Source organism: Lepisosteus oculatus, chromosome 3 (assembly GCF_040954835.1).
Source record: "Lepisosteus oculatus isolate fLepOcu1 chromosome 3, fLepOcu1.hap2, whole genome shotgun sequence".
Lineage (NCBI taxonomy): Eukaryota > Metazoa > Chordata > Actinopteri > Semionotiformes > Lepisosteidae > Lepisosteus > Lepisosteus oculatus.
The window spans coordinates 30,371,569-30,387,096 of NC_090698.1; the positions used below are offsets into that span (position 1 = coordinate 30,371,569).

Below are 15,528 nucleotides of genomic sequence, written 5' to 3' on the forward strand. Positions count from 1 at the left end.
TTTCCCGATAGTCACCGATGCACCTTTAGCTTAGGAACTCCAATTCCTGTGAACCCCACAGGACCATTACCTGACAACGTCTATGTCTCCTGGTTTCTAATGCCCCTTACTATAAGCCAAGTTACAGAATGCATCAAATTCATTCAAATGACTACTCCAAAGTGTTTTATCTGGCCTTTTAAATATTAAGATTTAAAAAAAAAATCTTAAATAACATAATTCTCTAACAATAAAATCAAATTAATATGTATACTATATTGACATTTCTGTTAACTTTATTCATCATACAGTATGTTAAATATTCACTTTACATTAACTTTCTCTTAAGCCCATAGTGGTACTGGGGAGGTATCAGATGTTAGATTGAGAAAGGGAGACAATAACTTCAGCCCCACCAGCAACAACCTTAGTTTTTCCCAAGAGGTCTCCCATCCATGTGTTGACCTGGCTCACACCTGCCTAGCTTCAGTGGGTTGCCAGTTGTGAGTTGCAGGGTAATATGGCTGCTGGCCATAAATCTACCGTAAAAGTAAAGAAAAGGTAAAAAGTTTCCTAATTACTTTTGTTTCTGAAATAAGCATTAAAACAAAATATAAAGTATTTTAATGTTGATGTAAAGCTGAATAAAAGCACATCACATTCACAACAAATGATAATAATAAACTATGTTTTTATATATCCGGCTGAGTAATTTTGTTTTATAAAACAGCCCTACTTTCTTTTTTATTATTAATTTAATATTCATCAAATTGTAACATACAGTAAAAAATATATATCAAAAGTTGAAACAGTAAACAAATTAAATTCTATGATTGGATTGTTTCAACATTGTTTCTCCTGGGCTGAGTATTGACCGGAATTCGAAAACAGGATTCTTTGGGTGACACTTGAAAATTTTACTTTGAGTTGAGTCTGCACAGCATGAATGAACACGTTATGTTCCTCCTAAGTTCACAACTCTTGTGCAGGGACATATGAGTTGACATTCAATTTCATTAAACTGTGAGCAGAGAATGAAAAATTCTTAAAATAATTCTCTTCTGGCGTGTATTTCTGGCCACTGGAAAAGAAACAGACCAAAAGCAGCAACAGCAGAAGGCATTCAGTCAGTGAGGGTATACAAAGATCCTTTTTATAATAGTGCAACATCAAATGCTTGTGCACCTTACAGTCCCTCCTGTTCTGTGTCATGTACAGTCCTGGAGAAGGGCTTAGGGTTTAGTGTGACTTTGGGGGCTCGTTATTAGATGGAGTAGGAGGGCAGTAGATTCATATAGAGATAGAGATTCTTATCTTTCTAATCATTTCGAGAATTCAATGAAGAATGAGCTACTGCCTCGAGCCACCTGACCTGTTATGAGATCTACCTGATCAGTCTTCTAGAAAAAGAGGTCAGATCCTCTGTGTATAAATTCACCAGAGGGAGAAAGAAATCACATACCAACTGAGTAACTGTGGCACCTGCATGTGAGTTTTTAGATGCAACTGTAGACCATGAGATTCAGAAATGAATGGTTCCTGAAGAGTCTCTGAGAATGGCTGAGTTGGTTTTGGAAGAAATGTTTTCTTAAAATAATTTTGAGTGAAGTGCTCAGCCAGTAAGCAGTTTAGCTGCCTGGCTAAGAAGACTAATTAGCTTAAAGAAGAGCCAAGCTTTTATTCTGTTATTTCAGTGTAGTTTCCCTGCAATATAAATAAAAACTGTGTTTTTGTATTTTACAGCCACATAAAATATTTGTAGAGAGTAAAAAGTAATCTTTTACCTCCTTTCACTTAGCCATTGAGAACATCATATTCTTGCAAGGATTTGCAAAGTAATTATGCAGCCAATACAATTTTTCAGTTAATTCCTATAAACTTGCATGACAATGGCTGGTGCACAAACATGCTAGTTTAGTTTAGACTTCTTTCCGGTTGCTGTTTCAAATGGCATTTGCTATTAATAACATTCAGGGGCATGTTTATTCTTAGCTGACTAACTGTTTAATCAAGACAGTAGAAAGACAGTAAAAATGAAAACCAAAAGTATTTTTCCCCTGACAACCTCAGAAGGAACTGTGCCCTTAAGACACCACATCCATAGTTAATAGCTATAAAATTGCATTAGAAAAGCATAAATTCACAACATACATTTTTTGTAGCACTGCCTGTGCTTTAAATCCAACTATGAATGTTGGAAAATGAAGTTATAATTACTGTGCTAAAAGACTATTCATCTTTTCATCTCTCTTAAAACACATCTTCACGAATGAGCTCTTTATAATTTATTTTTAATAAGTGATGGTTTGTCAAATGAGAAATTAAATACTAACATTGTATTATCATACAATATTACATCATATTACACACTATAAAACCATATTTTATTTTTAAAATGTTTTAATTAATTTCGATAACTTAACTTACATAAGCTAAGCAGTTAGCAACAGATATTTTTAAGTGCACAATGTATACCACAGATTGTTTAGTTTTTGTGAATGCAAAATTAGGAAACCAAATTTAGAACACAATAACATAAGAACTTGCAAATTAGAGGAGGATATTGGTAGTTAATTTATCTAAAGATCTCATCCACCTATGTCTTGTAAAAACAAGGGTTATAGCTTCAACAATGTTCCATAATCCCAATAACCCTAAGAGTTAACAGCCTCCTATTTTGGAATTCCATATACTTTCCACATGGGATCTATGGAACAAATTCAAAGTGGTCTGATTTAAATTCAGACCCAAAAACATTCCATAAAATACCTCAATAGTCTGAAGAGGTAGATTCCTTTTTAAAGTTCTGGGTTGTACAAATAAAAGCCTTTAAAATAAAGCATCCAGGATAGTTTTGTAATTCTTACTGAATACGCAGGTGTTAAAGGAACAAAGCTCATTTACAAAAGTACAGCAAAGCCCAGCAGAGTCCATACACAAACTCAAATAAATAATTCCTCATCGTTGTCCAATCTGGATTCGCTAGACAACATGTGGGAATGGCAGTTACTGTAGGGAAACTTGTATATGCCACTCTCATAAAATCTTATCATATACATAGAAGAACAAATATCTTTAGTTCTTTTCATTATGTGATTTTCCCATCTATATTCATGTACTTTTCTCACTAACGTCATATCCTTATTGTTTTATAGCCTCACAAACAATTCTGTATGAAAGATTAAAACTTTTGCTTTTGAATGTGAGATTTATCTTGTATGGGTTCTAAAACTATGTTTTTTAAGCAGATTTTGAAAAAAGTGTGAAGGTTTCAAACATAAGAGCATCACTGAATAGCTTCCCAAACTCATATTTGCATACAGCCTTACAGTATTTTTTTTGTATTTAATAATAATAATAACTTTTATTCATAAAGCATCTTTCCAAATCCCTGGACACTGTAAAAAATGATTAAATGAAAAAAAAAACAGAAGTTAAAAAAAAAACCTAAAGGATAGAATGTAGGGCAAAGACACTAGTAAAATGGTGAGTTTTGAGTTTAGATAAAAGAGACTATAAACCTAGCTGACTATAAATGAGTCAAATAATTCTTGATTAGACAAAGAATTTGACTCTCTAACAATCGGAGAAAAGGCATTCCATAACAAATGAGCAGCAATAGAAAAAGCATGATCACAAAAAGTCTGAGATTTAGCCCAAGGTACAGCGAGCAAAGGTTGAGCTTTAACTGGACAGAGCCTATGGGAGAGAATGTAAACATGGAGGATTTCCGAGAAGTATGGAGCCAGATTACTTGAAGCCTCAAAAGTCAGTAACAAGAGTTTCTGTTGAATACATGACTTTATAGGCAACCAATATAGAGACCTAAGTGTAGGAGTGATATGCTGCCAATGTCTGGTGCAATTTAGAAGTAAAGCTTTAGACTTTTGGACATACCGCAAGTTACTACAGAGAGTGTTATGGAGCCAATTAAGTTAAGAGTTGTAGAAATCAAGCCTTGATGTTAAAAATGCATGCATCAGGCACTTGGCATTGATTCCATTGATGAAATTGCTTAATGGGGACAGAATTTCTAAGATGAAAAAAGGATGTCTTAAGCAAATTTTATAGGTAGGACTCAAAAGACAGGAGACGATCGAGTGCAACTCCAAGAAATCCATGAATAGCAAAGCCATCCACCATTACTGTGAAGCTCTATAACTTGTCCAGATGACACCTGCTGCTCACCAGCAAAATGTCTGTTTTGTCACTATTTAGTTTCTGGGAAAGTAATGTCAATCAGTGTGCATAACAATGAAACTGAAGACCATGTTTGAATATAATCTGGCCAAGAAGAAGCATGTCAATAATAAAAAGTAATGGACCCAACATTGAACCCTGCAGTACACTGTGATTGACTGGTGCCATGGGGGATTTACGAGGACCAAGGGAAACAAAATGTTGCCTGCCAGTCAAATAAGAGGAAAACCAGTTAAAGACACTACCACTTACATAATGAATGTTTGCAAGCGAATGAGCAAAACTGAATGATTTAGTGTAACAAAAGCAGCACTTAGATCAAGAAGCATAAGGATACTGTAGCGGCAATGCTTGTTAATAAGACAGAATTAAGCGTTGGTATGCTCCTAAAAGAGGCCCCATCTCACCCTCCATCTCTGTGGTGCAGCCACAGAGAAAGAATTCATGCAAGTTGATTTAAGATGTTTTCTTGTGATAAGAAACAAACTCCCAGACGGGGATGCAATTAGCTAAGCCTGGCTATTATGATCAATGGTCATCCATTGGCGCCTATCAGTCTAGGGAGTGCCGAATGGACATCTGGACTGCATTCCTAAGTGTCAAGAGTAAGTGACTTATATCTCACCTTGACCAACCAATCAGGGACTGGCAGGGCGTGGTAATACCACGTGGGTCTCCAATGCCCGCCAAACTCTCAACCAATCAGCACACATCTGGGTCTTGATCAAAAAGGGAGCGCAAGCTCAGTTCTGAGCTCTCCTTGGCCATTTTCGCGCATCCTCAGAGACAATCACGTGACAACTGCTGTTGTCTGCAAAAGGACTTGGACTCAGAATTCTACCAACGTGAATGCTCCGCTTGATCAACGGCAGCCTACAGTTGGACCCTCGTCGACAACCTGAATAGCTTATTCAGAAGCAGCGCTGGACCGCGAACGAACCAGTTTCTTCCCAGGCAAAAGAGTGACTTGTGAGGACTCGCAGTCACACTCTGTGCATAGAGACTTTCTACTAGCCAGCCGGACTGCTGGTAGATCCCCTCGGAGCAACGACTGCCCTGCGCGCCGCAGTCAGATTCCTCCGCCCGTCCTACTCCGAGCTGCACCTCGACTGGTTGGCCGGTAGCCAGAGGACGCCGACACAACGCCCATTGGACAACCGCTGGAACAGAGGCTGCAACAGAGCCTGTCAGCTGGTTTGGTGTTCGTGCTGGGAAACTCCAAATCCAAACACAGTGGATAAGTAAACCCCATGTTCTACATTGCGTCTCGAGAATTCAATTGTACCTCAACACAAGTTGTTATCAATTTAATTCATGAGTAATGTATTTACTTCCGAGTAGAGTAACAGTGGGTTATAACACTGATTAGCGATTTGGCAACCGAACGATATATATTGACATATATTCTCTGTTGTGTATCTCTTTGTGTTTGCATCTCTTCGAGATTATATACCTTGTATATTGATAACCCTCACAGTAAGGTCTGCCGCTCGTATCAAGGCAGACTAGTATATGTTTGGTGCACAGTTTATATTAATAAATGTATCTCGTGTATTGAACCCGTGTGTGTGCGTTGTTAGTTGTTCTGACAATTGATTTTCTAAAAGCCCCAACGAACAACCTCGTGATTACTGCCAATTAATAATTGTCTCAGTAAACCCATCAAACCACCACAATACTTATAGCGCCAATATCAGAAACAAAAGTAAATCATTCACAATCCTGACAAGAGCAGTCTCAGCGCTATGATAAGAGCAAAACCGGACTGAAAGGGTTCAAACAGATCATTAGCTTTCATGTAAGCCTGTAATTGATGTGCATCCACATGTTCTAAAACCTTAGATAGGAATGGTAATTAAGAGATAGGTCTGTAATTCATCATTATATCACAATCCAAGCCAAGATTTCTTCAGTATAGGAGTGATTGATGTTGTCTTTAAAGCAGTAGGCACCACACTCATGGAAAAGGAACTGTTGTTGACAAGTAACAGGCAGATGTCTGGCAGGCAAGCTTTCAGTAAATAGGTAGTGATGGGATCTAGGTAACGAGAAGTTGTGTTGCAGCTGTTAATATTTTTTGTAATTTTAGCTGAATTAACTAAACTAAATTCAGAAACATCTGGTACAACGGGAATGTCAATTAAAAAGCTAGGGCTCAAAGAGTTGTCTGAATCCATTACAAGGCTAAGGCCTGATTCGGATAATTGTAGATTTTGTAGGTTTCTCATGGATTGAAAGAATTGAAGAGCACTTCATGATTTCCTAGTCCAGAGCTGATTGTATCCAAGATATATATTGTAAGGATCTGGCAGAAGCTAGAGCAGCTCTATAGACTTGCAGGAGTTAATTATAAGCCTGAGTGTGAACCACTAGTTTGGATTATTATTTTAGCGGTATAGTTACCATCCATTTAGTTTAAAAGAGAAAAGTTCAGGTATATACCAAAAAGTATAAAGTTCAGTGCTTAAAGGACACTGAGAGAGTCACCTGTTGAAGATCATCAATCTTGTAAAAGGGGAGAGCTAAGTCCAGCATTAGAGAAAACAGAATGATTCACAGATTTCAGATTTCTAAAAAAAAACATGCTTAAACATCTCATGCAAGAATGAGGGATACAGACATCAAATAACACAGGTCTATGATCCGAAATTTGCAGAGCAAATTTACAGTCCAAGGAGTCAACATGAATAATTGATTAATCATTATCTCTGATCCCTCCCTATAAGAAAAGAAGATAGTTAAATTAATCAGGAATTCAAAGGGGACATCTCAAGATCAACAAAGATTTATTACAAGGTCTCTGGAGAGAAATGAAGTTTAGAAACAGGACAACATTAATGCTGACTTCTGTACACAGAGTGGTTTGGGGATCTGGATTAAAACTCCAAAGACATATCATTGAAGCTGACTTGTTGGGTTTCTTTAAGAAATGCCTTGGTGGAATTCTTGTTTAAATTGCAAATAACCAAATTAGACAGATTTACCAAATAAGATACAAGCTGGGGGAATCTTTCTTATATTATTGTATCTACCTTTACAAGAATCTAATGGAAAGTAAAAATGATTATACTGTATAAATGACAAGTAGAGTCAGACCTCTTCATTCACTGAATTTACAAAATGTGATTCACGCTGAAATTATTCTTTATCTCTTTCAAGTATCACTTTCTCAAATAATATGTCAGGATGTGCTAGGTGTAAAAATTGAATACTTACAGTATTTCATAATTTTATTTAAAATGTAATTTCATTTTAGCCTTTTTGCTTTAAGCAGACTTGAAAAGTATAACCATAATGGCAAAATACAAATAATGTATTTCTCTACAAAGCTTTTTCAATCATGGAATGATTCAGTAGTTAATAAGGATACTGGGGATTATATTCTGTAGTTAAACTGAAACAGAGTCATGTGCTTCTACAATTCTGCACCCTGTCTGACCTTTAGATTTGCTTTCAGGCAAAGGTAATAACTCTTCTCACAACACTGAAGTGTCTAACCTTGAGAAGCGTATCTAAACATTGTACAATCTTGCTCAGTAAGCTCCTAATCAACCTTGCTAAAATCACTCAGATTCATTTTGCTGTTTAACTGGAGCCAAAGTAACTCTCTTAAGTGTTATGTAAATGCAAGTCTATGAAGTAAACCCAGAGGAATTTACAACTTTAAAATGGATACATTTAAATATGAATGTGACAGCAATTGTACATCCATTCGGACTATGACCACCTCCCACCCTTTTGAATTCACTTACCGTTTGATGACTTCTGTCACAGTATCGGAGTCCAAAGTAATCTGTCTCTGCCAGGTTTACATGACTGAATACGTAGTCCAGGACAACCGACCCCTTGGTTGACTTCTGTGGGAAAGAATTTAAAGGCTTTCTTTAGAAACATACCACTGCTTTGTGTGTTGTGTGTGGTACCAACCAAAAGTGTCCTCAGCTCAGTTTAAAAAGAAGTGTTGTTTTATTAGACTGGTGGCTTGCTGAAGTAAACCTGTTTCTGGCACAATATTCACTTTTTGTTTAACTGTAAACACTGTAAGTACAGAAACTGTACTAGGAGGAGATAATTTATTCAAAATCTTTGTATAAATGCTTTAGCATTTGTTTTCTAGTTTATCATGAAACAGCACTATGGTCTTGAAAGGGAAAGCTGAAGAAATAAAAAAATAAAATATTGCTTCTTTTCTGTGCCTACAAGAGCCTGCTGCTTTGCACAGAATTGCTTTATTGAAGACTACATAAAAAATAATTTCCTTCACTTAAAATTGGCTGCACTCTATCACTGTTATATATGGCTGACAACTGTATGTTCCACATTTATGCCTGAGTAAATATTGTGTAGATCTCTGCTTAAGAAATGTGAACTGCTGCCCCAAACATTGTGATAAAGCAATTCTCAGAAAATAAAGGCTCTGGCATTTAGTCTGAGTTTAGGTTTTGAAACCAAATTAAAAATTCAAAAGCCCCTTGTTGTCTTTTACAAAGATAAATGCATCAACTTCATGCATTTAGACCATAAGAAAGGTTAGATCTATTATGTAAATTGTTTGGTTTGAGCATTTGAATTTAAATAAAAAAACAGTTAAAAACAATTTCCTTAAATATAGCTGCATACATTAATACGTTAAAAATTGCATCACACTATTCTGGATTTTACCAAGTATATATATCAAGATTAAATCAACAGCTGTATTGATTATCTCATTTTTTATATGGTATAATGAGTGTTGCAAGGTTGAAGGAAGCCAAAACACTGCCTAAGAACAATGAGTAATTGGATATTAGATTAAATACTTCAAAACCTGCAAAAGGTCAGCTGAGATACAGTTTAACTCTTCACAAAGATTGTGTTAATGTAGGGGATTCAAGTACATACTGTATGTACTGTATGCAGGATAGAAGGCAGCCACTTTGTAGTAAATGGTATTCGGCCTAGATTCCAATCTGTCTATGATTATGATACCCATAAACTGTTTATTGCAATCCACTATTATAACAACTGACTGCTGCAAACCACGACCCCAGTGTTTTACAAAAGAACACAGCTTGTTACATCACATTGCACAAGAGATTTTCTTGTCTAATTCTAATGAGCACTTGTGCTGATTGTGTCTTCAAAATCTAGTAATGTTTGCATGGGTTGCACCTTAGTATGACTGACCAAATACAAAAACAAAATAAATTGTCACCTGCATAATCAAAACTTCTACAGTATTAATTTAGACTTCCTAACACGTTTGCTAAGATTTATTGAATTCATTGAGCTAATTTGCAACAGGGTAAGCCTCTTTGTTCTGCATATCATACTTCAAGACGTATTGTGCTTCAAGAAGTATTGTGACAACTTACAAACACACTGTGATTTTCTCTTCAAGAATTTATGATAATGCTCACACAACGGCAAAAAAAAGTTTAGTTAATGAAAGGACTTGAGAGCAAGTAAAGATTAAATGACAAGGATATAATATTATTAGACTGGGTAATAATGAGCTGTGCTTCTTGAATGAGCCCTTTTTGACATGAAGGACAGACTGCATGCTATATTTAACTACAGGGATCTAAAGTAAATATATATGAGCAAATAGAGACTTAAACAGCAAAGAAAAGTCAAATTGCAAGTAAATGTGAATGAAAACCCACACAATATAAGTCCTTTCACTGAGTCTCACAGCTGCCAGCACTCACTCTTCATTGAGTCTCTTATCTTTCCTGGTACAATCATTTTATCATATCCTAACCTTTCATGTTTGGTTCTCAGTGCAAAAAATGAATTCAGGTAGAAGTACAAAAAGTTCAAACATTGTCTATGTTTAATTATTTTTAACCAGGCTTTTACACAGATCATTAATTATCTTATCAGCATCACATTTGTTTACAGCTGCTTAAGGTCAAAGGACAACTGCAATATATTTATCTGATAGGTTTAAAATTGATGCTTAATTGTTAGTTGAGGTATCTTATCTGCTGTGTGTTTAGGCCTGCTTTCACTGTGTAACCTTTGTAGGTGTGTATGCTCCTATGCTCTAGGCTGGTTTTCCATTAGCTCATTAGCCCTTTAAGTGAGGTTAAATCTAATAATGATGTCAAACACATTTCCCCAAGTGATGTAATTCTTGACAACACAGACACTCAGTGAATCTCCCAGTTCTTTCATAGTACATTCATGCTTAAGGTCGTGACCCAAGATGAAACTTAACCCTGAAATATACTGTAGTATCATCATATGCTTCTAAAGGGTAAGATCTCAGGTAGATCATCTGATAAACAAAATTCATTATTTTCTAAAAAGATCTTTTTACATTTAAGAAAAATTAGAGATAGCTTAATGGGGTGAAGGGAGGTACTTAGATTGGGCATCACTTCAGTCATATTCAATACACATACCAAAATAAGTGAGAAGGGAGTTGCTGAAAACTGGAAGAGCTGCAACCTGTTTTTTATGTCTATTATACTAGGTATTCATTTACTACCATAGGTTGCTTGTGAAGTAATGATGATAATTGCATGAAACAACAAAATTAGTAGATCTGTTGGTTATCGGTCTTAAATCTTTTGAGTCATTCCCATTTGCTGCAATAACCAGAGGTGATGTGACTTGTTCTTTCAACACCCTGCAAAGGTTACATGAAAAGGCAAAATATCAAATGTACAAAACTTGGTTAATCTCCAGGGAGTGATTGGATTTCCTTTAAAACTAAAAAAGAATACGGTCCTAAAGAGCATACCGCTCTAGGGAAGATTTCAAAAGCAGTGCACCGCTGTTTTAGCTGCAACATCTTTGATACAATAGAACTGTGTGGACTATTATTGTGTGAATCATAGACCCATGTCCCCCTACAGAACAGAAACTAAAATATTGACATATTTACCACTGCAAAACACATTGCCCATTAGAAAAGAGAGAATCATAAATTACAGAAAGGTAAGGAACTCTGTAGCAGCACAAACAATTTCTCTGCATTCTAAGTAAAGACTGTGACATTAACCATGGGAGAACTAATCATTGCTCCAGCAATGAATGTCATATATAGAGTTATACTGTTGCACAGAAAAGTAACAAATTTACCCCTATCTTACCACACTTAACAACTTTATGAGTGTGTTAGGATCATTGAATTTAAATGTACGAGTAGGACATCAACCTTAATACCTCAGGAAATCTTACTCTAATACAGTGAATCAGCATATATAAACTGCTTGGGAAAAGAAAATAGCAATCTTATGCCTTTTGAATGACAACTGATATCACATATGCTTTTCATGATGTCACAAGATACAATCAACAAATACAATAACAAACACATCACCAGCTGTCTTTGAGCACTAGCTTTTTGTCATTGTTATATTAACTATGAGTCAACATTTGTCTGCGTGACTGTTTCTCTAACTACACTGATCAATCTTTTGCACTTACAAAGTTTTCAAATCATTCAACTGTCTTATTTACCTCTCATTACCAATGCCTACTTAGCATTTCTATCAGCTTGAACATATACAGAACAATATAAAAAATAATTAGGTATCAATTGCTGTTAACAGTTAATTCTATATACTGTATATTTGTGCATTTACTTTTACATTCACTTTAAATGTGTAAACGGGTTAACTGAAATATATTTATGATATGGTGTGTTTCCTCCCACTGTCCAAAGACATGCCAGTAGGTTAATTGGCTTCTTACAAAACTGGCCCTGTGTGAGCATGTGTAATGTATATCTGTGTGTGCCCGCACAAATGAAGCAATTAGAAAATGAATTGATGGATTAACAAAATAATTATTTGATTGTTTAAATTTTAACGTAAAATTTAAAAACACAAATGAGCAGACAGTGTGCATTCAGCTCATTTTATTGATTTCATGGAGCATTAATTATCAACATTTGGTTACAGAAGAACGTATTCAGAAAGAACACAAAATAAAAATGGATGATTTTGTCAATGAGAGACCTACGTAAGTCTGGACTTGTTAATAGGTTGATACTTAGGACCTCAGATATGATTTTAAACTCTGTTTTGGTAATCTGTGTATTTCTGGAGACTGCAATAATAAACCGATAAAAGAATTTCCACCAAGGATCATTTACCTACCCCTAGATGTACTCGTAAAGCACTCATTCTATTTATACAGTAGGACACCAACTCCAATCAATCCTGTCTAAAGTACTGTTCTTTTTCTTTCTGGAGTATGAGTGTCATTTCCACAGACTGTTGCTGACAATGTAGGAATGTTCAATGGGTTTATATTACAGGCTGATACATGACAAGCAGTTCTCCAAAACCACAAAACATGTTGCCTATGCATGTCATTTACAGTGATTTATTTCTAAAACACAAGAATATATATTTTTTGTTATGAAAACAGTTTGTTAATATGTTATGTAAAACATTATGAAAAAAAATTGAGAATGTATAAAATTCTATGAAATTTAGTTACAGAGGTCCTATGTCATATTTCAAAATCCTCAGTGTCTTTAGTGAGTGCTGTTGAGTTTTTGTTTATTAAAGTATTATTCTGCATGTCTCCACAGCAATTACTGTCACCCATCAGGGTTACCTACACATAACCTTGATTAATCTATAAAAGGGACTTGACTCTGCTGCTACTAAGTCCACCTGAGGTGTTGCTCCAATATACCAATGGCATGAAAACATCATTCTCTTGATGAGCAGGACATATACAGTAGGTCTTCTCTGAATTTTTACATATTACTTTACCTTCTTAATTTTCATCAGTCTTGACATTCAAAGGTTAAAACACCCCTGATGTCACCAGACCCCTAAGGAGGTAAAAGAGGATGCCCCTATAATACCAGAGGACACACATATTCCTATATATCTACAGCAAGGGAAGCACTACTACTACCTTTTGTTCTCTAAAGTAATCTGAATACTGAAACTATTAATTTCATCATAAAATGTCAGACAGGATTTTTTTAAACCCTCTGATGATTAAACATTATTTAATAAAAAATTAAAATTAAAGAACTAGTGATAACTAGGATGGCACAGTGGTTAGCATTTATGCCTTGCAGCGATGGGGCCCTGGTTTAATTCCAGACCTGCGGTGCTATTTGCAAGGAGTTTGTCGCTTCTCCCCCTGTTGGTGGTGGTTTCCTTTGGGTTTTCTGGCATCCTTCCAAAGTCCAAAGACACAGTGGTAAGTTAATTGGCTTCTGGGAAAATAAGTCCTGATGTGAATGTGTGAGTCTTTGTGTCTGTGTGTGCCCTGTGATGGACTGGTGTCCAATCCAGGGTGTATACTGCCTTGCTCCCATTGCTTGCTGGGATAGGCTCTGGCTCCCCCTTGACCCTGTATTTAATAATGTGGTTAAAAATGGATGAATAGCGATAACTAGCTTTGAGTTGCATTGCCTATCCCTTTCCTGTGTCTCATTAGAAAATCCCAGTGCAAAGTGCAGGTCTTTCTTCCCTGCAGAGGTCTGAGGGCAACACAGGAGATATTACTGTAGTATAAGAAAAGCACAATATAAATCCTCATTGATATTTGTTGTTGCAGTGAGGGAAAGGTACAGATTGTAGCAGCATTTCACCTTTATTCCAAAAGTACAGTTTCACCGTGTGAAATAAATTAGTCACTCAGACTCCCTGCATATTACTTGAGATATGTATTCCAAGTCAGTTTCATTCATTGTTTTCACTGCAGATGGGTTAGCATTGCCAGCAGTTAACTGTCACTGACATGTGATTCTGAGGGAGACTCTACAAAGCCAATTATTCTACTGTTTTGTCCAGAGCAACCTCATAACATTGGGTCAATGTCAGCTCCATTCTTGACCAGAAAGCCATAGAAATGTACCCATACACCTTCTTCATCATTTTGTAATGTACCCATACACCTTCTTCTATAATGCAGCTACTGTCACAGAGGATGATCTGCATTACCAAAAACTGGATGAATATATGGCATGGTCTAGATACCGTCATGACTGTCTGGTTTAAGAGCATACCCAGCACATACCTAGCTAGAATTGTGAATACAAGATGCTTGTAGGGTAGAAATAAATAATTGTGACACAGTGGTAAATCAGTAAATGCCTTGACTTGAATCATATAAGCTGAAGGCTCATTTTCTAAAGAGAGGTGTCATTTGCTATTCATTTTCCTGAAGGTTTAATGAGGCATGTAGTATTTTGATAACATGTCAGTTTGAAAAGGCAGGCACAACAATACTTCTCTTTCAAATACAACAAATCATGGTTTTTGTCTTACTTGCAGCAGTAGGCACCTTAAGGTATCACTTTATATACACCAAACTGTTGAAATGCTGGGGGAGAATCACAACTTGTTAACTCGTGCGTTTTTTACCCTGTTTGATATATTACCTTGATTAAATAGTATGATAAATGCTCCCTTCATTAGTCAATTGCAAACAGATGTGTTACTGTTAATGTGTCTCTTAATCCAGCCTTGCTCTCTAAAATATGGTTTCTTAATGAATTCCAAACATTTTTGTAAAGACTTGTGCAACATGGGAGGTGTTACCACAAACATAGAGAAACTTGGCTCCAATTTCTGGAAGGAGCTGCAGCACTATAGCATAATAACAACAGAACTAAAGATGTGTTATTTTGCTTTCTCCAAAGCACATTTTAAACAGCAAAAGTTTATAACTCAGACATTGTAAAACAAACAAAATGAAGTACATATTAATTTAATCTATTATTTTACTTGTCATCTGCCTTTTAACTGGTTATGTTAAATTAATGAACAGCAGAATTTTAAAATATACTAAAAATAAAATTTACTCAATTTTACTTATTTAAAATAATAATAACATTTTATGTAGCACATTTAAAAGTAGCATCTCAAAGCACTTTATAGTGGGTGTAAAAACAGTTATAAGGATAGTAAATTACAAAATAAGCATATAAGAAACAGAAGTGGTTAGAAAATGGAGCAGTTAACACTAATTAAATAAGAGCCTTTGTGAAAAGAAAGGTTTTGAGTCTAGATTTAAATGAATTCAGGGTTGGTGACTCTCATATCCGTGTGGATAGAATTCCTGAGCTTTCAGATTTAGCAAAAAAGTCCCTGTCTCCCATATAATTTAAACAAACTAGGAGGACATAAAGAAGATCAGAGTCAGACAAAGAAATTATGTGAGGTGGGGAGCATACAGATAATAAATCAGACAAGTACTGAGGTGCCAAGCCAAATAGAGCCTTATTTTGTCTTTCATTCTACTGTGTTCCTTTGCAGATGACAAAGCTCCTCACTCAAACATCCATCCATCCATTCAGTTTATCCAATACAGGGTTGCACTGGAGCCAGAGCCAATCTCAGCAAGCAATGGGCACAGGACAAAATACACTCTGGCTGGGAC

At 35.9% G+C, this 15,528-nt stretch overlaps 1 protein-coding gene across 3 annotated transcripts in view; it reads right to left on the reverse strand.

Annotated features, from left to right (window-relative positions):
• The window catches only part of epb41l4a (erythrocyte membrane protein band 4.1 like 4A), a 129,869-nt gene that overhangs the window by 69,703 nt on the left and 44,638 nt on the right, over positions 1-15,528 (reverse strand). For all 3 annotated transcript variants that reach the window (XM_015337561.2, XM_015337556.2, XM_015337551.2), the window contains exon 3: positions 7,932-8,036. In XM_015337561.2, coding sequence (XP_015193047.1) covers positions 7,932-8,036 — 105 coding nt within the window. The remainder of the gene's footprint in view (positions 1-7,931; positions 8,037-15,528) is intronic.